Consider the following 20,050-nt stretch of genomic DNA (forward strand, 5'->3'; position numbering starts at 1 on the left):
TGTGCAACTGTGGGGAGGAGAGACCACGTGCCTGTGCTTGGGATCTTGGTCCTCCCAGCCCCCTCCAGCTCCAGCTCCAGCTCCAGCTCCAGCTCCAGCTCAGGGCTTTGGGAGGCCAGAAGCAGGTGCAGAGCAAGGGCCCGGGTGCTGTACCGGGTGCACGCCCCTCCTGGTGCTTGCCCTGCACCCATCCAGGCAGTCTGGGAAATGCTGCCCTGTGGCACAGTGAAATCCAGGCTCACCAAGGACTTGCCCTGGGCAAGGGCATCATGGCCACAGAAAAGAGGGTGGGGAGAGCTCAGCTCCCCCTGCTCACAGCCCCCAGAAGTGCTGGCAGGTTAGGGTCCATTAGGGTCAGGCTGCAAACCTACCTCTTCCCCAGGGGCCAGGAAAGGCCTGGGGTGGTCAGTGGGATCTGGACCTCCTTTGGTTCCCTTGGGGCTGGAACTGAAGGGAAGGACAGGAGACTGGGAACCACGGCTGCAGGGAAGTTGCTGGGTCTTTGGAGGCGAGAGCGGGCTGGAAGACTCGGATTAGCACCTGTGTGTGTGTCATAGGGCCTGTACTGTCAGCAGAGATTCTCCATGCACTCCTGAGGTCAGGGCTTGTGTTTGCACCATCTTCCTGCTCTGGGCCACTTGGCTTGGAAGGACTTTGGGGCAGGCACTGGCTGTGACCACGTGCGTCTCTACAGGATCCAGCACATGGGGCCCTGCTTCCAGCTGCACTCGCTGAGCTCCATAATGCAAAAATGTTCCTCCAGCTGAGGTCTCCCTTGGGAGTCGTGGGCAGGGGTGCTCTGCCCCCTGGCCTGGGATTGCCTCCCATCAGCTCCCCGAAGCCTGGAAGTGAGGGGCAGGAATCAGATGTTGGGACCTGCCTGAGAGCCCAGGCACAACCTGGGGGCTCTGCAAAGCAGCCTGGCACTCCATATGCCTGGCACCCTCCCTGATGGAGCAGCCCCCTGCAGAGCCCAGCCCCCTGCCCCACCGAAACCCACTGCTTCCCAGGCCATCCTCGCCTACGTGGCCTTTCCATCCAGCCGTGCTGCCTGGGACAGGGCTCCTTGCAGAGCAGCAGGGGCAGTGACCCCCCCCAGGAGCAGGTGGATGTGCAATTAATGCAACCTCTGTAGGGGCAGGACAGTGGCACCCATGCCAGTCATAGGTGCTGGCTAAAACTACCACTAGAAAAGCGTTCTTTTCAAAGCTGTCTCCTTGCATTAATGAGCAGGCCATTAACCTTCATGGCCACCAAACCCATTATCAGGCGCGCACCTAGTTTCCCCGCTGTCTGGCTGGACAGTGAGGTGCACCGGTGCCAGCACAGCTCCATGGGGGGCAGGGCAGGCCTCGGCCCCTGGCGGGGAGCCGGATGCCCCCATTGAGCCCCACATGACCCTGCTCAGGCCTGCCCAGGCAGTGCGGGACAGTCGTAGTGGTCAGCCTGGGGCTCCTGTTCCTTTAAAGAGAGAAATGGCAGCAGATGGAGCCCAGGGACTAATCACAAGAGGGAAGGCAGCAAAGAAACCCTGCTGCCTCGGCAGGGACCTGCCCATCAGAGGGAAGGGCATCCCTGTGCCTGTCAGGAGATCTCTGCCTGGGGGGAGCTGGCTGCAAGGGATTCGGCAGTGAAGGAAATAGGCCAGTAGGGCAGAGCCTGGCACAGGGAGGCTGCTGAAGCAGCAGTCATCAGCCGCCCTGGCAACCAGCCTTCAGGGTTTAATGAGAAACCCCTGGGGCCTGGAGTGCCAGCTGATGGGAAGGCGTAAGTGGTATATAAGCTTAGGGTCTGAGCCAGATCAGGTAGACTGTCCCAGCAATCTGGAGCGCGAGGAGCTTGTAGGCGCACACTGCAGGAAGGGGGTCTGCCGGCTCCTCGATCCCCTACGGAGGCAGGTGAGGCACTGGAGGCTTGCTATTGGGGTAGGGGGTAACCAGGGCAGGGGGAGGCGTGACTGCTCTGACCGTAAGCTACTGTTCACGTTTGGACCCAGCACGGGTTCAGTTTGTGTTACAGCCACTGTGCGTATTCCTGTGTTACGGTTCAGACTGGCAGCTTGGGTTTGGGGATATTGGGCGCTGATGGTGGTCTTAATAGTGCTTGTGGGTACAACAGGGGCTTGACCCCTACCGCAGGCTTAGGGCTTGAGCCTAATAGGGTGGTAGCCTGTGGAAGCCAAGCACAACTCGAACCAGAGGGACCCAAAGTAGGTTTGCCCGGAGCAGGGTGGAGACAGGGTTGGAGCCCAGACAGAGCCCGAGCAGGCTCAGTGCCCAGAGCAGGGCAGAGCGGGAAACCAGGCCAGGCGGCCCAGCGCCCAAACTGGGGTGGAGACAGGGCTAGGGGGCCCAGACAGAGCCAAAGCAGGCTCAACGCTCGGAGCAGGGCAGAGACGAAGCCAGGGGGCCCAGGACTGAAGTAATCAAAATAAGAGCTGGTGCCCAGAGGCCACTTCCAGCATGGTGGGCCCCCAGCTAGAGCAAAGGGGTGGCGGTCGTACAGTAACACCTGTGAGGCATGGACATGGCTGTAGTGGAGGTTGAAGTCCATGAATGGCCCTGAAGGCTACACAGATGGGTCAGGAGGGTCTGCTTAGTCGGAGAGGCAGAATCAAGCACAGAAGAACTGGGGCTTGCTCTAGGACGTGTAGGCAGCCTCCTTTTCAATCAAACAACTATCAAGGCATGGCAGGCGCGTGAGACAGGGAAGGCACCCTGCAGCTAGAGCAGTGCAAGGGACCATGCAGTGCCCCTGAAGCTTGAACTTGCTACACGATTCAAGGCCCGTTGCCCTAGGGCCCTGCCCTGGAGAGCTAGGAGTGGGAGCAGAGACCAGCGTGAGTAGGATGAAATGGCTTTGGGACAGGTGGCCGTAAAGAACAGGCTCCATCGCTGCCAAACACCCCGGTGAGCAGAGCTTCCAGCAGCCTCGCTGGGGCCGGGGAGCTGAGCACTTGGGGAACGCCAGCCCTTTGTGAGGCAAAGGTGGGGGGGAGAGGTGTGCGGGGATGGGGCACCTTGGCAAACTGCTCCCTTTGTGTACTGGGAGGAACTGGAAGAGCTTCCTTGTGTCACAGGGGCTGAGCTCCTTGCTCGGGAGGTCGGGGCCAGCACGCGTATTAGTCCTGGCTGCCATTTCCAGAACAGCTTCCCAAAGGGGGGTCTCCAGGCATGATGTGGAAGTGGGCGTCTTTACCCCAGAGGGGAAACGGCGGCAGGGAAGCTGTGACCTGCACAACATCAGCCTTGAGAGCAGGCTCCAGTCCTCAGGCTCCTGGCCTCTCATCCCACAGCTGCCCCTGGGGCAGGACAGGACTCTCCCACCCCAGCTGAGTCCCTGGGCTCTCACCAGCCTGACTGGTGATGTCTCTTTAGCAATGAGGCTCCTGTGACCCCAGGGCTAGGAAGACCTGTTTTGGGTATGGGTCAGAGTTGGGGCTGGCTGAGCAGAAGAGCAGGCACTTCTGTCAGCTTGGGGAAACCGAGGCACAGAGAGGTGAAGACTTGCCAGGAGCGCTCGGGGCTAGTGCTCGGTCCCAGCCCCGTGCTCTGGAAGAGGCAGTGCTGTCTGGGGAACAAGCACTGTAGCAGCAGGACGGGGTCCCAGGCAGCGAGCTCAGCCTCTCCCCACTCCAGCTGGGGCGGGAGAGAACGGACAGCAGTCTTGCCACTCGGTTTCCCTGCGGGCTTAGGTGGTGTTTACTACAGGGGTGGGCAATTGAATGGATTTTGGTGTTTTCTTGAGCCATCTTTCTCCCCTCCCCTGGGGCTGGCAGGAGGGCCTAGTCTTCCTGGCTGATGGCAGAAATGGCCCTAGGAGTCCCTAGCGGAGCCCGTGAACCCCTGCGTCTGTGCTCAGCAGCCGGGGTGCGCACCAAGCCGGCAGAGGCAACGTTGCACTGTGTCCCACCAGCCCACTGCCCTCCCCACGCCACCCAAAAGGGAGCTCCCCAGGCTGAAGCCAGAGCCCCAACACCGCCTGGGCTCCTGCATCTTTGCAGGGACTAAGAGGTACTCCCCATGGTGCCTCCTCGCTTGATGCGCCCCTTGTGCTTGCATCGATCTGGCTCAGACAGATTTCTGGGGGTGGAGGGTCCATGTGGCTCCTCCCTGGGCAGCGAAGGGGTCCCCAGGCCCTGGGCATCTTGCAAAGCTTCTCACTGTCTGGAGCCCGGGGCCCCGGGCAGGGTTGCTGCATGACCAAACTGGAGCAGCTGTGGCCTTGAGCTCCCACCCAGGGGAGTTTACTGGGGTTCCCCAAGTCGCAGAGAGAGCCCAGGCCCATGGCAGGGGGCTCAGCTGGCTGCAGCTCATGTTGCGGTATTTGAGGCGCTCCTTACCCATGGGAGGGCAGCTTGCGGGTTGGGGCCCGCCAGAAACAATGGGAGATGAGCCAGAGCCCTTCAAGGAAGGGGTTTTACACATCTCCTGGTCATGGGCTTGACCCTTCCTATTTACCCAGCACAGAGGTACAGTTGTGCCCCTCTGTCCTGGCATCATGCCCCCCCGAGCACCAGCTTCCTCCAGTCCCCATGGCTCTCGCCATGCAGGCTCCCCCTCTGCTTTGGCTCTGAACCCAGGAGCTGGCAGGCGCATTCAGCCTTCACGCAGGCCATGGGATTTAGGAGCTCTGTGTCCTGCACTGAATCGAGCCCACGCACTCGCTAACGGTGAGCTCTGCCAAGCGGACGAGGGCAGGCGCTCGGGGTGGAGCAGAGCCGGCAGCCAGGACTCCGGGGCTCTTCTTCTAGATGTTGGGGCAGGCAGCCGGGTGGTGCCCAGGTCCTGAAACACGGCATTGTGGCTGGGGCAGTCCCTTCCTCTCCGTGCCTCAGTTTCCCCAACAGTGAAACGTGACAACTGCCTCCGAGACAGGTATCGAAGGGCTTAAATAATTAATAAGCAGCAGGTTGCTCTCAGCCTCGCAGGCTCCACACAAGCCCGGAGATAAAACCCTTTATCTTTCCTTGAAGTGTTTTGTCAGCTAATAGATGACTCTGATCACCCTCCTGCTTCCTCTCCCACTATCTTGAGGTCTCTCTCAAACCAGCTGCCAGGAACAATGAGGGAATTAGGGCTGGGAAGGCTGCGGCTCTGCCAGGAGCTGGGGCGCCAAAGGGAACCCTGCCAAGAGCGCTATGCTTTGCAGGGACCGGACGTGCCTGCTCCCTACCTGTACCTCCTGTTTCCCCCGTCAATCCAGGTGAGGACCCCCAGGCACAGGCCCTTGAGACAACGGCTGCCTGAACTGAGGTAGCACTTGCAGTTGTGGGCAAGATCTTGCCGTGCCAGGCGCTGTACAAATGCATGCCCGACAGGGCCTGCTCCATAGGGCGAAGTGCTGCACCCCAAGACCTGTTCCAGGTAAGAGGACCTTGGAGCCGGGGGGAGAATGCAGCAGCTTTGTTATTGCCTGGCCATCCAGGCAGGCAAGCACAAGGCAGGTGGGTGGCAAGTTACCCCTGCAGCTCTGTAGTGAGGTGCAGAAGCCAGGCAGCATTTACTCTGGCAGACACCGATTCCTGCCTCTGCCAAAATGCTGTTGCGAGTCCTTCGAGTATGGGGTTGCCCGGAGGCACGTGCCCTTTTTTGTGACTCACTGCTGCCCAAGCCCCTCTGGTGCCATGGCCAAATGCTTTCTGCCCAGAGTGGCACTATTCAAGGACCCAGGGGAATGACTGTAGCCCCAACGTTCATTCAAAGGTTGGTGGCTGAGTGAGGCTGGTGCTGGGCAGTGAAGAAGCCAGTGCTTGGTGCTACCTGTGCAGCCCAGAACCCTGCTCTCATCTCCCTTGATGCTGCACCTCCATGGAGAGGGGGGACCTGGGAGAGATGTCACCACAGCAATTGGATAAGCACAGAAATTCCTGGGCTCTTTAAGCAGCTTAAACTAGAGGGAAGCAGAAAACATGCTGACAGGCCTCCGCAGCGTGAGCTGTGCCCAGGTCACTGCAGCGTGGCACTCGTCTGGCGTTGGTGGGATGACCCACCGATGGTGGGAGGGCACATCTGGAGGAGAGGGGCAGCCCAGAAGGCGACTTCACCCTGCCCGTCAAAACCTCCTCATCCCATTGTGTTACAGGCCCTCTTGGCTGCAGTGGCGCTAAAACACTTGCTCAGCTGACAGCCAGGCAGCCTTTCTTAATGTCCTTCAAGGACTCTGCTAATTAATGAACGTTCCTCAGCTTCATTAGGAGGTGCTGACATCCCGAGCACCAGTGCTGTTTGCTGAAGCTCAATCCCTGAAGCTTCAGCAATTTTCCTTTCCAGTGAAATCAATAGCCCACATTTGCATCTCCTCTGGCTTCCTCGGAGCAGCCCTCGTGGCAGATGCACTCAGAGGCCCTTTCCCCTCCTCCCTGACCAGCCTCTGAAATGTTAACTGTCAGGGCTCTTCTGCCAGGGACTGCAGCAGCCCTCAGCACTGGTTGCTGGCAGTGTGGTGAGATGGCAGACTCTGTGGCAGATTGGACCACCTTGAGCTCTTTGGGGCGCAGCAATGGAGGTCCCTCCAAGGGACCCATACCACAGCGTGGGGGCTGCGCGGTCCTAGCTCATAGTGCGAGAAACCAGAACTTGGAAGTAGTTGTGAGGCCTCCTGGTCAAGGAAGCTTTCATGATACCAGGGCTGACGCTTATCACCTGACAGCTCAGGGCAAGCGGTAAATGTGGCCTCCTCTGGGCAGGCCTGTGGCAGCTCCAGGGTGCAATACCGTGATTGTAAACCAGGATGTAGCAGGGTGCTGCTCAATATCTGCACTGCTAGGTGTGGAAAAACACCAATGCAGGATTCACAAAATCAAACCCAGAAACTTCAACTAGGAATCCACAGTGTCAAGAACAGCCCCAGCTGCCGTGGGCTTCCTGAGTTTGCTGTAACAGAAGCAGCGCACTGGTATTTTTCCATGTTCAAGAAACAAGTGAAGAGCTGGCACTTTCCCTGGGGTGACAGGAGCCTCACAAAGTTAAGAACCACTGGTCTAGTATTTTGTGGGAGCTGTAGTTTCCAGACACAGAAGTGGGAGCAGATGCTCTCCAGCATGGCACGGGCCCGCACTGGAAAGAAGTAAGGATCCGATTCCCTTTAAACCCTCCCTGAAATGCATCCAGTGAGAAACCAGAGAGAGATTAGTAGCAGCAAAACAACTTCCCCTTTTATTTGCAAGAAATGTGTGTGAAATCATTTTCCAGTCTTGATCCAAGTAACACTGCAATCAACAAACATCATTAAATCAAAGCTTGGACAGGTCGGGCAGCCCCCAGCGCGCAAAAGAACAAAGGGAAATTAAGAGCAAACTGTTTGAAACTGGATCCCAGCATTGCAAGAGATCATGGGCTTTGCCTCAAACATTGTTACAGGAAAAGAAAAACAACCAAGTGTGTCTGGAGTCCATTTATAATCGCAGAGCGAGGAAAACAAAATCCAGTTAGGCTGATGGTTCATCGAACAGCTGTCTCAGCTTTTAACTTCCACACATGGCAAACTTGTAGCCAGCATCTCTAATTGTGAAATCATAATGCATAGCCATGCAGAAAACTTCTCATTGCAAGGTCAAGCTAGGATCAGGGTGCTTAGGTAACAAATGAGCAGTGATATTAATAATACACTGGGGGAAGGTGGGATTTTAGACTGATGTGTTGTTTGACACCACCTACCTTGGAGGAAGAGCTTCTCTAAGGTGGGCTGGGCCTCTGTGGAAGCAGATGACCTGACACCTGTGAGCTGATGCCTACACTGAAGTTTCTAACTGCCAGGGGGTTTTTACTCCTCCCATCCCCTGGCTCCACATTAGCTTTTGTGAGATTTCAGACTGGTTTCTGAGGCGCTGGCCATGCTCATTAGTGCAGAGTTAGGGCATGTGTTTCTTTGTGAAGGGGAAATTTAGAGGCCCAGAGGGCAAGGTCTGAAGAGCAGGACAGAGACAGGTGGGAGAGCAGGGAGCACCGCACAGCTGAGCAGCACCAGGGGTGAACAAATGCGGGCGCTGCGTCACCAACCTGCCCCGGGGATGACAAACGACTACCGAGTCAGGAAGCTGTCCTAGCAGCGCTGCTCGGCAAGGAGCGCGCAGAGTGCCAGCGCCTGCTGCAAAACTCAGGTCTCCTCCAGGCAAGGCAGGAAACAGCTCTTCTGTCTACAGCGGAGCCGTCAGCTGACTACAGCACTTCCAGGGACATGTTTGTTTCCCCACCGGGAACTAGAAGGAAGGGAGAAAACCGTCAGCTAAACAGAGGCGCTATCAGGCAATTGCGGTGCAGGGTTTAATTGTTCCCCTCCGTATCGGAGCCAAGGCCGGCTCAAAAGCGCACGGTGCAGCTGCTGTGAGGGGTAGTGATCTCTGCAGCAAAGCATGCAGGAGAGCTTCCCCACCGCAAGCAGCCTGCCTGTACTGCAGAGGACTGCCCCAGGCTGGGAGAGGAGCAAGGCTACCACCCAGGCCTTAAAAGTGGGAATAATTAATGGGATGCATCAGCCTAAGAGAATCTCAGGTATGACCCTGCCTTTGAGCACCCAGCTGATATGTGACTTCAGTCCCACCTTTCTTTAGCTCTGAGTCAGTCTTGCACACAGAGAAAGGGGAGACTATCTGCATAAGGAGAACAGTGCAACTAAGAGACCTAAGACTTCAGTTTATCTAGTCTCTGATGCTACTGGCAACAAAAAGATCTCAGCTAAGGGTAATTGTTAACTAGACTCTGTCCCTTTAAGACCTCCCACCCAGACTGTCCTGGTGCCATGGGCTCCCTGTGGGTGGTCGGGGAAGGAGTGATTTCAGGACAAGGGCAGCATGGAGACAGCATCCACTGAGGGACCCTCACATGCATGTAGGATGGGTGAGCAGGACGTCCCCACACCATAGGGAAGAGCGTGACAGGTCCTGCAGGCACAGTCAGAGACCCCAAACCCCATGGCTGGCAGTCCACGGAGCAGAGCACCGTCCTCTCGTTAGCCACCTAGACCTAAGGAATCCAGTCCTGGGGCCTAAAGAAAACATCTGATTGCAGAGGAAACAGTGTTGGTAGGAGACGTGACTACATTCAGGGCAGGGACAGTCCATCAAATTAAATAGCGAGTTTAATCTTCATCTCGTTTAACACAAGTCAGTAGTGCAGCAACATAAATACAACTCTGGAGTTTAAAGCCTCTTGTTGGTCAGACCCCAAACCAATGAAACAAGCTTCTGATTTTGAACTAGAACACGAAGAAAAGGCAATAAACTAGCCTCCCCTCCCTGAAGGAGCGGCAGCATCCTCTACTCCCCAGGAGAAGGGAAATGTGCCAAGAGAGCAGCACGGTTGGACAAGGGTTGGGCAAGGCATGGGGGCCAGCAGAGACACACCACTTTTCCACCCCACGTGCTGCTTGGCTCCAAGGGGCAGGTCTCGCCTGGGCCCCACAGCAGCGTGCTCTCACTGCAGGCCTGCAGCTGCCTTGGCTGCCCACAGATGTTTGGACAAGGACCCAAGTGCTCCCACTTCCAGCCACTGGTGGATCTGCAGTGTTCTCCCCAGCAGCCAGCCCAAAGGATTCAGCTGCTGGGAGCACACGGTGCTAGTTAAGGCCACACAAAGGGCTGTGGAGGGGACCAGCCAGCCAGCAGGGACTGGAGGCAGAAGCCCATGCGTGGCTCTAAGTGCAAGAGTTGAGATGCAGTGTGCAGCACCTCACGCTGTGGGAGAGGGGTTAAGGACCTGTGGAGTGTGAAGGAGGCGGGTAGGGTCTCAGGGCCTCGGGGGGGCCCCCATACTAGGTGCTTGGCTTCCCCTTCACAAGCAATCCCCAGGGTCTGCTACGAAGCAGAGCCAGCTGGACACATGAGGCCACAGCCAGCACCACAGCTGCAGGAGGCAGGGCGCACCCTCACGCCAGGCTCTCCATGCTTGAGGAGGTGCCACGGCATCTCCATTCCCAGTGAAAGGACTAACAATAAATTAAAGCAATTACAAAACTCAAACAGCTCCTCTCCTAGCTGTAAGCAGGCACAGTGGAAACATGGTACTTCTCTTCCCTTCCCTCCCACTCCCGAAGCTGGGCAGTGGGATAGGCCAGGGGCACACTTAAAAGAACAGTGCTTAAGTAGCTGGGAGTGGTAAGGGGGTCAGGGTGGGGGAGAGCCTTTTTCTGCAGCTTAGCTGGCACACGAACCAATTTGTCGGAAACAAATCAGTGCACCACTGCCAGAGGCTGCCCCAACAGGCGCTTCCCCCCACAGCCTTGACCCTCCTCCTGAGAGGAGACCTCCCTTGGCAAGCAGGGCTGGAGTCTGCGGCTGCCTGAGGGGGGCCAGGTGGGGGTCGCGCTTTCACAGCTGCTAGAAGTGGTTCTGTCCCGTGGGCTCCACATGTGCCAGGCCCACCCCTGCTGCCCCGTAGTCCCTGTTTCACAGTTTTCTGCTCCTTCCTTCACTTTCCCTTGAAGTCCGAATTCAAGTACGAGTGGTTCTAGTCACACGAAAAGGAACCCAGAAAACAGGTCCTTTCTGGGCAGTAAGTTAGCAGCTTTGTCCTAACAGGATCCAGCTGGTCTCTGAAAGCCCCCAAGGGCTGAGGAGCAGAGCAGCCTTCCCTTTCCTCGTGACTCTTAACGGAAGGGCCCCCCAGGCTGGGCTATAGGATTTCTTCCCTCTGGTTCTTGGGCTTGGGCAGCACCTGTCCGTTCCGCAAGGAGCCGTTCTGGCTGCGGAGCAGTTTCCCTTTCTCCCTGTCCGGCCACGTGAAGATGGCCTCGTCGCTGTCCAGCTCCGACTCGGAGTGCATGAGGCTGGTGTTGAGGACCTGAGCTTTCTGTCGGCCGCCTTCAAAAGAAACCAGAGAGAATCCAAGGTCAGAAACTGCTTTGTGTCTCCCTGGATCATGCTCCCCTTAACAGCAGAAACAAGCCCACAGTCTGGCTCAGAGCTGGCAACAGGCTGGTATCTTAACCAAGTCTCACAGGCCTATCACCCATGCCTTCCACTGGCCGCCACGGTGGGGTGACAAGCCCTGAACTCATTCCTGGCACCAGGGCTGAAGAGATGTTAACTGACAGGCCAGGTCCTGCAGCAAGGGGGATTTTTGGGGCCATGCCACTCTGTTCTTTGTAGAGGTTTTGTGTAGTCAGTGACTACCTCTGCAGGGCAGAGACTGCAGTAAGGACTATGCGAGTGAGTGAGTAGGAAGATCAGCAAGAGGAGGTCAGTATTATTTTATCATCGCTGCTTCTCCTCCTGATCTACAGGAAGAAAGATACATTAGTGGGCTGAATTTAGATTAATGCCCAAGGACGGGGAGAAAGATGTTTACTGATACTGTCGACAGGAAATATTTAGATTTCAGCTTTTCCTTAATGGAGAACTGTGACTCCAGTTGGTACTGACTGGGATGCTTCCCTACGTGGCTCTGGGCGAGGAGACTGTTTCTTCGGATGTCTGCTAGCCAAGGTGGAAATCAAGTTACCCTTGGAAAGCAAAGGTTTGAGGCACTCTTGCCAGTGGAACAAAAGCCCTTTGTGATGGAGAGGTCCACTGGTGCTGGGTAAGACAGGGGGGACAAGGCAGGGGTCTGGGTATTCAGGGAGCAAAAAATACCCCCTCTTCTTCAAGGATATCCGAAGAAGAAGTACTTCCAAGCTGCATGGCTCCCAGGGGAATCAGCCAAGCAGCAGTGTTGCTGCAAGGCCCTCCAATGCTGTCATAAGGCACTGCTCACTTTGCTGGAACTCCATTAAGTCCCATAACACTATGATACGCAATTACTTTCAACTAGCAAACAAGGATTAAGGACCATTTTCCATGCACTGTTAGAACCACCCCTCCCCTTAACATACATGGCTGGAGCACAGTCTTATTAGTACCAACTGCTTTAAGAGTTGAAATATTTCTCGGTATTCGGAGAGCACATGCCTGATTTCCCACGGTCCTCCTCCTGCCTGGCCATATTCAGAAGAGACTATGCTTGGTACCGATGTCAGAATCTCCATCCTTGGAAGATTTTTAAAAGGACGCTGGTCAGACACTTGGTTGAAATGGTTTAGTCAAGGATGACCCTGCTTTGAGTAGGGGGCTGGACTAGATAATCTTGTGAGGCCCCTTCCAGACCTACTTTCCTATGAACCTTATACAATAAAAACAACAGCATTTCTAGACCATGTCTGGTGTGAGGGGTGGTGAAGGGAGGGAAATGCTGGCCAAGGACACTGGGACAAACACCTGCCTGCATGGAGATGGCAAATAGAGTCTATCTACAACAGAGCATGTACATCTTGGCCTTTAAGAGGTTTTGTACCCCACATGGGCTATAGCCACCTGGGTAAGCTGAAGAGCAAATTTTCAAGACCTGGGTCCCAGAGGTCCAGCTGCTTCATTGTTTTTTTGCTTAGCCCCCTGGCCTCCCAGAGACCAACAACTCACTGTGACAGCCTCTTCATATGCTGTCCCACTACAGTACTAGGTGTCCTACACTACAGGGATAGTAACAAATAACTTCAGGACTATGCTGGGAGTCTACATCAAATGGGAATATTCAGCCTAATGATCTGGGCAGAGAAAAGAGAACTGTGGAGCATGCTTCCAGATTCAGTCCAACAGACAGTACCCTGGAGAAGAGCCAGACTCTACATTTCCTTTTCCCAGCCACACCACTTCCATACTGATGTCTCCATGCTGGGCTCAGGCTAAGAGGTTTAATGCCAGCAATGAGCTTTCATCGGCAGTGGGCTTGCAAGGACTAGGCAAGTACAAGTGAGGCACAAAAACTGAGCTCAAATTCTTCAGAGGAAAAAGGCTTCCCCTCCACTCCAGCCTTGAGCCAGAACCAGACATACCACAGCACCAGGGCCAGACTGTCCACATGTTGTTTCCAATGCGACGGGCTGCAAATATCAAGACATAGCCAGTTCTCAGACTGTTTCTGGCTTGATCCTATGCCAGGGAGGTTTAGATAACTTCACTAAGGAGCCAGTGTTCAGGTCTTAGGTGAACCTCTAGAGTCTAGACCTTGAGAGGTTCACCCATCACCACTGAGTTCTGCATTAGCGTCACCATGCAAGGTTAGATCCATGTGCAAAGAACTGTCTTGTCAGCCTCACAGACATCAGGCCCCCTTCCCTCATTTTTTACCTGCTTTGGAGTTGGGTTTTAACTCCAGGCTCTCTTGGTCAGTGGCATCCAAAATCTTGTATTTGCTTTTTCTTTTGGATTTTCCTTTCCTCCTGGAAGGGAGAAAAAATTTAGGTGGCAAGTCATTTTTAGACAAACCCAGACAGTCAAGGCTCTGCCATTAACAATCATGTTGCCTGCTCTTCTTTTTAATCAGGGAAACAAGATCATCAGTGTTACTTTGGTTGCACAATTTCAGGTTAACCAAGATCTTGCAGATGAATTGAACCCAAAATGAACTTAGACCTTTCTGTTTCACCTGCACCAGTTCTTCTGTATCTGCAGCCCAACTGGATCTGGGGCCCAATGTACAGCAAGCCAGGCACTAGAAAACCCCCACCGAATTAAGAGGGCAGGTAGCTGCTTGTCAGCAGGACCATGGACTTCAACCAGGCAGTACTTTGCTGAGAACTGGGAATAACACAGGCCTATATAAATGGCCCACTTATGAATGAGACCCTGGAGGAGGACTGCAGGTAACTCAGGACCTTACCTCTTACAGCAGCAGACCACAGTCCAAGATAAGATCCCAAAGGCGACCACAATGACAAAAGATGCAATGATCACGTACAGTACGCTCCATTCTGCAAGCAAAGAAACCCGAGTGGGAGCGTCACTTGGTGCTGCACATTGCTTGTGGATGAAGTGTGAGGCAACGGACCTCCAAGGTCAATCCAACTGCAGGTTCACTACTTGAGACAAGTGTTCTCTCTCTACTGCTAGTTCTGCTAGCTTAGCTAGATCTTGTCTGAGCCAATGCTCAGACCACCATCCCCTTGCTTTTGCCCACACTTCTCACAAGGTCCTTTTGACACCACATATTCACATATGGAGTCAGCCCCTGCTATAGCAGGGAGTTTCATCTTCCTACTAACATTCAGTGACAGGAGAAGGATCCCACTTCTGTTCTCATTGCAGTTTTGCTATTTGTGATCTGGAGCTTCATATACAACAAGCCAGGCACTGGAAAACCCCCACTGAATTAAGAGGGCAGGTAGCTGCTTGTCAGCAGGACCATGGGCTTCAAACAGGCAGTGCTTTACTGCTTCTATACAGCTACTGAAAAGAGTAAAGACCTGCCCAGATTTCCCATACCGCAGTTACTCTCGCCATCTCCCATCTGCACTTTGATGAAGTTCTCCATCCAGAAAGGGTCACAGATGCAGCGCTTGGTGAAAGAGTCGCAGCGCCCGTGCTCGGAGCAGTTCAGCTGGCATGCTGTGGGCAGGAAGCAGGGGAGTCACTCAGTGGCTGACATTGAGGTTAAAAACAGAGCTGCTGGGCAGCGGGTATGTGTGAAGAGTCAGTACAAGGTTAAGGGCTATCTAGGGGCCAGATGAATACAGCTGGAAGAGAACATAACAGTAGCAGTACCCTGAAGCCTACAATAGGAAAAGAGGTGCATTTGCTGCCACCTTAGCCCACAGCAAGGTCAGAACTGGGGACCTCCAGGGATAAAGTACAAATATTACAGAGCCTAAGGGCCGAGGCCTGTAACGCCCCTCTGTGGATCAGGCATGTGTTGATGTCTAGGGTAGATTTGGGGGCTTGAAAGTTTAACAGCCCCTGTTCTCATGCAAAATGAGTCCTTCAATGGCGCAAATGCAGGAGCAAACTATTATAATTCTCCAAGTATAACTATTGCCAGCAAATAAAGAACACAATATATATCTAGATACACTTTTATGACCCAAGCAGAAATAAGCAGTCTTACAACTTGGAATCTCTACATCTTAAAATCCTAAGATCTGCCAACAGGCGGTGAGCCAGGGAGCGAGATCTTACCCAAATTCAGAGACTACATTCTCAGAGGTGCTGGACCTTTATTATATCTGCCGTCGGGCACCTCAGCAAAGGATGCCAGAGGAACCCATCTCGGAGCACCAAGCCCCTTTTCATCCCCGTCACCAAAGGCTGACAACACTACTTGACAGAAACTTTGATAAATATGGTAAGAAAGGAGACGTTCTTGTCATTCTCTTGGTCAAACTAGAACACGCTGACCTGAACCCATAATCAAGAATTGATGTCCTAACACTAGCTGGTCTTTCCAAGAAGCTTTTCTCGTCTGTGACTCAGTTCCTTTTACACTACTTCCCTTAGCCTCATTTATGCTAAAGTGGCCTAACTTGAAGTTAACACAGATAAAGGTCTACTAAACTGATTACAATGCTAACTAAAAGGATTCTAGATCAACACAGAAGTGGGGACATGTAATACTGACAGCCCAGTGGGTTACAAATGGATTAACTCTTAGCATTGATTTTTTTGGGGGCAGCGAAGGAATGCAACTGCATGCATAAGACCTCTGGTCCTACAAGGGTCTGTGGAGGAAGAGACAGCTGCTGGCTCCTACTCACTGACGGTATTAATTTCCAGGGCTCGGAAGATGAGGAAGTCTGACTGCTGTTTCCGGAGTTCATTCCTGAGTGTCCAGGCCACATCACGCCCTTTGAATATCTGATGGGGAGGCTGGTTCCGCACGAAGAACACCATCTTGGTGCTACAAATCAAAAGCAAAGATGTCATCAGGAGACGTCTGGCAAGAATTACACATCAGCTGGTCATCATAACAGCAGAAGGTAAAGAGACGTCTCCCTTCTCGTATTGCAGGGGACTTGCCATCATTACAATCTCAATTTTACCTGCAGCCCAGCTGAGTTATACATATGACAGTGGTTACAGAAGTCATAGGTGGAGCATGCCTACCAGGCCTCTACCCCTCTGGATTGTCCCCACAGTCTATTGGCTTTGTTCCATCCTGCTTCAAATGTTGCTGAGACAGTCTCCATTTATTTGCAAGACATGCGAACCCCAGCCCTTTATGATCCCACATCTATCTTTAGAACTTCACACAGACAGGTTTTGGTGGATGTGGGTCACACTTCTTCCCAGAATTCAAGTGTGGCCCATTTGCTAACAACAACTTTTACTTGCTTTTGCAAAGCCCAGCTTGAGTTTGACAGGGATTTCTGGTCAGAAAAGTGGCTACTGGAAAAGAGCACTAACCTAGAACCCTCCCTGTATGCTTCCAGTGTCACCTGCTTATGCTAGAGACATCATAATCTTCCTTTTTTTCTCCCGTTACCCAGTCCAGGCAGCTCTGAAGGAACTAGCTGACTCTATTCTTCCTCAAATAACAATTCAGCGAAGCTGCACACTCATTATTGCTAGTGGACATGAGGCAAGAAGAACCCAAGGAGATTCTGAGAATCTGTTCAGCGATGACAGCTAGGAGAAGCCTTTAACTAATAAAATGAGCAAATGGTGTAAGCTGTGCGCAGAGCCAACTGTCAGAATTGAAGTGCACCCATTCAGAGGCCTTCTGCTCTGCTCCATTTACTTAATGCTTTACTTGCAGCAGCCAAAATAAAAATGTATTACAAGAAACCTCTGATTCCCCTCAGTCAGAGCAAGAATGGGGGCAACTGGTTTGGCTTGAAGCAAAGATGGAAAGGCAAGTTAGAGGAGCTGATGCTTTTAAGCTTAGTTTCTTGGCTCATCCTGTGTTTCCAGTTTGCCAAGGACAATAAATCACATTAATTTTCATATTGCAGCCATCAAGGGAAGGGTGGAGGGAATCAGGAAAGCTCTAGGTCTGATACCAGACCTGCCACTGACTCCTGGAATGACCTTGGGCAAGTCTCCTAAATCTGTCTCAGCTTCTCTCTCTATCTTCCAAGATCCTTTGTAAGGATTAAATGCCTCTACAGCACTCTGGTCATGAAAAAGGGCTGTATGGGGTGTGGATCTGTTGTTTAGACTCCCTCTGGGTATCACACTGCTCTCTGGATAGTTGGAGTCGCACTAAATTATTTCAGCGACTCTTCAGACTAACTTGAATACGCGCTGCAACAACTTTTTTCTGAATTCATTCTGTAACTGCCCACATTTATTTTCAGACATCTTGATATATCCACATAATACCCGCATGGGACTCTTGGAAGCGGGACTGCCCTGAGCCATTCTAGCTTTAACAACACAAAACTAATCATGGTATCCATTTCCTAGAGCAACCCTCTCCAGCCTGATCTACGGAGGAGCATTCTCTCTGCAGGACAAGGATGAAGTGGTGAATTCTCCCAGGTACCTTAATGCCAAGGCAGGTCAGATTGTGGCTCGCTAAATGACCTGCAGCTGGGTCACTATACTGTAAAAAAGGCCTGGTCTTCATACTTGCTGGCACTAATCTGAGTGGCTTAATGAAGTTTAGCTTGGGTCTTTTCCTAATCAAATTAGAAGCGTGAACATAAGATCAGTGTTAAACTAAACAGCTAACTCATGAGATTTAAACCCCCAGTTTGTTAAACAGATGCAACAGGGCATGCTGCAGAAGCTCCAGGCCAAGTGATTAGCTTTAAGGGACCATTACTCTCTCACCTGACCTTTAGCATGGCACCTGGTTACTCCTGGATCCAACCCAACAGCTTGCTGGACAAGCGTAATGGTAGGATATTCCTTGAGTGTTTTGGAATTTAAAAGAATTTCCCGGTTACTTCCAGTATGAACCTTCTCACACTGTCCCACTGATCAAGGGCAGGCCCCGGGGCTTTGGGAGGATGATGCCCAACTCCCAGCAATCACCAATACCCACTGGATCATAAAATTCACTTTCCCTTGTCAATCAAGGGAATGGATTCATTGCAGCAGCTCGACAAACTTTCATCATCCACTAGGATTCCCCCCTGGGGAACCTGGCAGCCCCACCACCCTGCCTACCTCTGCTCTGTGTACGGCTGGATGTTTTGAACGGTAATGTCCGAATCCAGGACCCCCAGCAGAACGCCTATCTGACGGATGAACATACCCTTCTGCCTTTCTGTCAGCTGGCTGACATTAACATCCAGAATCATCTCCACAAGGTTGTTTTTCCTTGGATCTAGAGAGAACACAGAAGAAGGGTTTCTGAGTGCCGCTCAGGGAGCAAATCAGTTTTCAGTCCCTTCTAGGATGCCTTGGTCTAAAAAGTACAATCGTTACACATCATGATGAGCAGAGAATCCCAGCCTTCAAGGACTATACAAAAACACAGCTATTGCTCCATGTAACTTATGACCTTTCGACTTCCCTGGCTGGACTGAGAGTTCATGCACAAGAGCACTGCAAAAGCCAGCTCCAGAAACAAAACAGAAAAGGAGGTCCGTTAATTCACTATCAGAAGCCCTGCAGGTTATGGAAGCTGGTTAAATTCAATTATGAGGGTCACTATGATTTTTTAATTTCTAAAAAGAGGAAGGCAGTTGTATGATTTTAAGACAGCCTACAGCATCAGTGCATGTACACTGCTATGACACCTTTCATCTGAGCTCCACAAGGCACTTCCCCACCTCCCCAGACTGTCAGGTTGAGGCCAAACCAGAAGAGTTTGGTTCATGGTTTCCTACTGAAGCAGCTCTCTCTAGTTCAGTAGTATCAGATGGCATTTCAAATACTGATGCTCTCAGCTTTCCTGTGCCCAAGGTGCAATGATTCTGCAACTTCAGAATGTGATCAAAGAACAGAATCCCTAAAGTCAATCTGCCCAGGGAACCGTTCATTGCTCCTAGGATCCTGCATACCATTTTGTCCACGCCTGAAATGGTAGGTTTGGACTCTAGTTCAGAAATTTTAGGGCCCAACACAAAAAGGACTCACCGGGTTTGACTTCCACCGTGGTCCTATCTACATCACTCTCTCCCTTGGCATCTGTCACCTTCAGATGGAATGTGTACGTCCCCTCCACCAGGTTGGAAAGGAAGAGCACAGGGTGGTGGTCAGAGTTATTTAACACCTCCTGGGAATTTGAAAGAGTAACGTTAGAAAGACTGCTGGCTTGACCACTTTTACCACACACTGAGCTTATTGGCCCTGCACAGCTCCGAGGATGGTGCAGCATTGTACTAGGGGACATCTGCTTGTCTAGCAACACCCTACTGCATCTCCAGGAGAGGCTGTTTGTGCAGTACTCACCCCAGCTGCAGGGCTCCCCTCATCTCGAGTCCACAGGTAGCTGACGATTCCCTTATCATCAGATGACTTGGACCCATCCAGCTCTGCTGTGTTTGTGGGCAGGGTGATGATGACATTCCCAGCAATTTTTGCAACTGGTGGTTTGTTCATTTCTAAACATGGAGAAAGAAACTAGTTAGAAGCTCTGTTGAAGCCTGAGGGCAAGCATGACCCCAGGTACTGAGCTGTAATCCAGGGGTACATCACTAGCTGGGTCTGCATTTAAAGGGGATACAAACCAAGTACTGCAGGACTCAGTAGAGGACAAGGTCCTCCAGTCAAAATTGAACTTGTTCTAACACACAATATAGTGACTGGCTTAGATACTGGCAAGTGAGTTCCCTCAAACAGCAAGAGAAACTGGTCACCTTTCTCCCGTGAGCATCATGAAACAGTAGGAACATAGGATTAGCCAGATACGTTAGCAAGAGTTCAAATAACCTCAGTCCTCAGCTCGGAGGAATTCTTGTGCTCTCTGAATATTAGAGATTGGTTCAAGCCCGAAGCAAAAAGCCTTATAACATTTATAACCCAAGGGATGTTCCAAACACTGGGGTGATTTTGAGACCACAGAAGAACAGGACTCAAGGGCATCCTATGCCAGTAAACTCCAGGTTATCACCATCAAGCCAAAAAAAGGTTTCCCTTTGCCAGCCATGACTGATGTCTTTCCCTAGCCCTGACTGTCCCCTTGTTCCATACAAGATGGGCAGAAAAGAAACTCCTGACCTGCCTTGATACCAGGCAGCACATTACAGATCCACATCACTCCCTTTCCATTTTACTACTTTCTGATGTAAACCACCCCCGCTTTTTTCCCCCCACTTTCCCCAAAGCAGGCCTCCACCTTCTGAGATACCCTTGGGGGTGGGACTGTCAGTAATGCACATGATTCCAGGTGAAGGCAGACTGCTGCTATATGCA

The 20,050-nt window shown here is 52.5% G+C and overlaps 1 protein-coding gene across 7 annotated transcripts in view; it reads right to left on the bottom strand.

The window, feature by feature from the left end:
- Positions 1-7,134: 7,134 nt before the first annotated feature.
- KIAA0319L (KIAA0319 like) overlaps positions 7,135-20,050 on the bottom strand; it is a 49,942-nt gene continuing 37,026 nt past the window's right edge. For 5 of the 7 annotated variants that reach the window (XM_090058639.1, XM_090058642.1, XM_090058641.1 and 2 more), the window contains 9 exons: positions 19,088-19,239; positions 18,773-18,911; positions 17,858-18,017; positions 15,499-15,641; positions 14,234-14,356; positions 13,632-13,722; positions 13,100-13,191; positions 10,653-10,798; positions 7,135-8,200 (listed from right to left, as the gene is read on the bottom strand). In XM_090058639.1, the coding sequence (XP_089914765.1) occupies positions 8,138-8,200; positions 10,653-10,798; positions 13,100-13,191; positions 13,632-13,722; positions 14,234-14,356; positions 15,499-15,641; positions 17,858-18,017; positions 18,773-18,911; positions 19,088-19,239 (1,109 nt within the window). In that variant the 3' untranslated portion in view covers positions 7,135-8,137. Of the gene's footprint in view, positions 10,799-13,099; positions 13,192-13,631; positions 13,723-14,233; positions 14,357-15,498; positions 15,642-17,857; positions 18,018-18,772; positions 18,912-19,087; positions 19,240-20,050 lie in introns of those variants that run through there. The other 2 variants (XM_090058640.1, XR_016443669.1) reach the window with 2 other exon arrangements.

The sequence above is a fragment of the Crocodylus siamensis genome, chromosome 7, assembly GCF_052110815.1.
Source record: "Crocodylus siamensis isolate JL-2025a chromosome 7, ASM5211081v1, whole genome shotgun sequence".
NCBI classification, from domain to species: domain Eukaryota; kingdom Metazoa; phylum Chordata; order Crocodylia; family Crocodylidae; genus Crocodylus; species Crocodylus siamensis.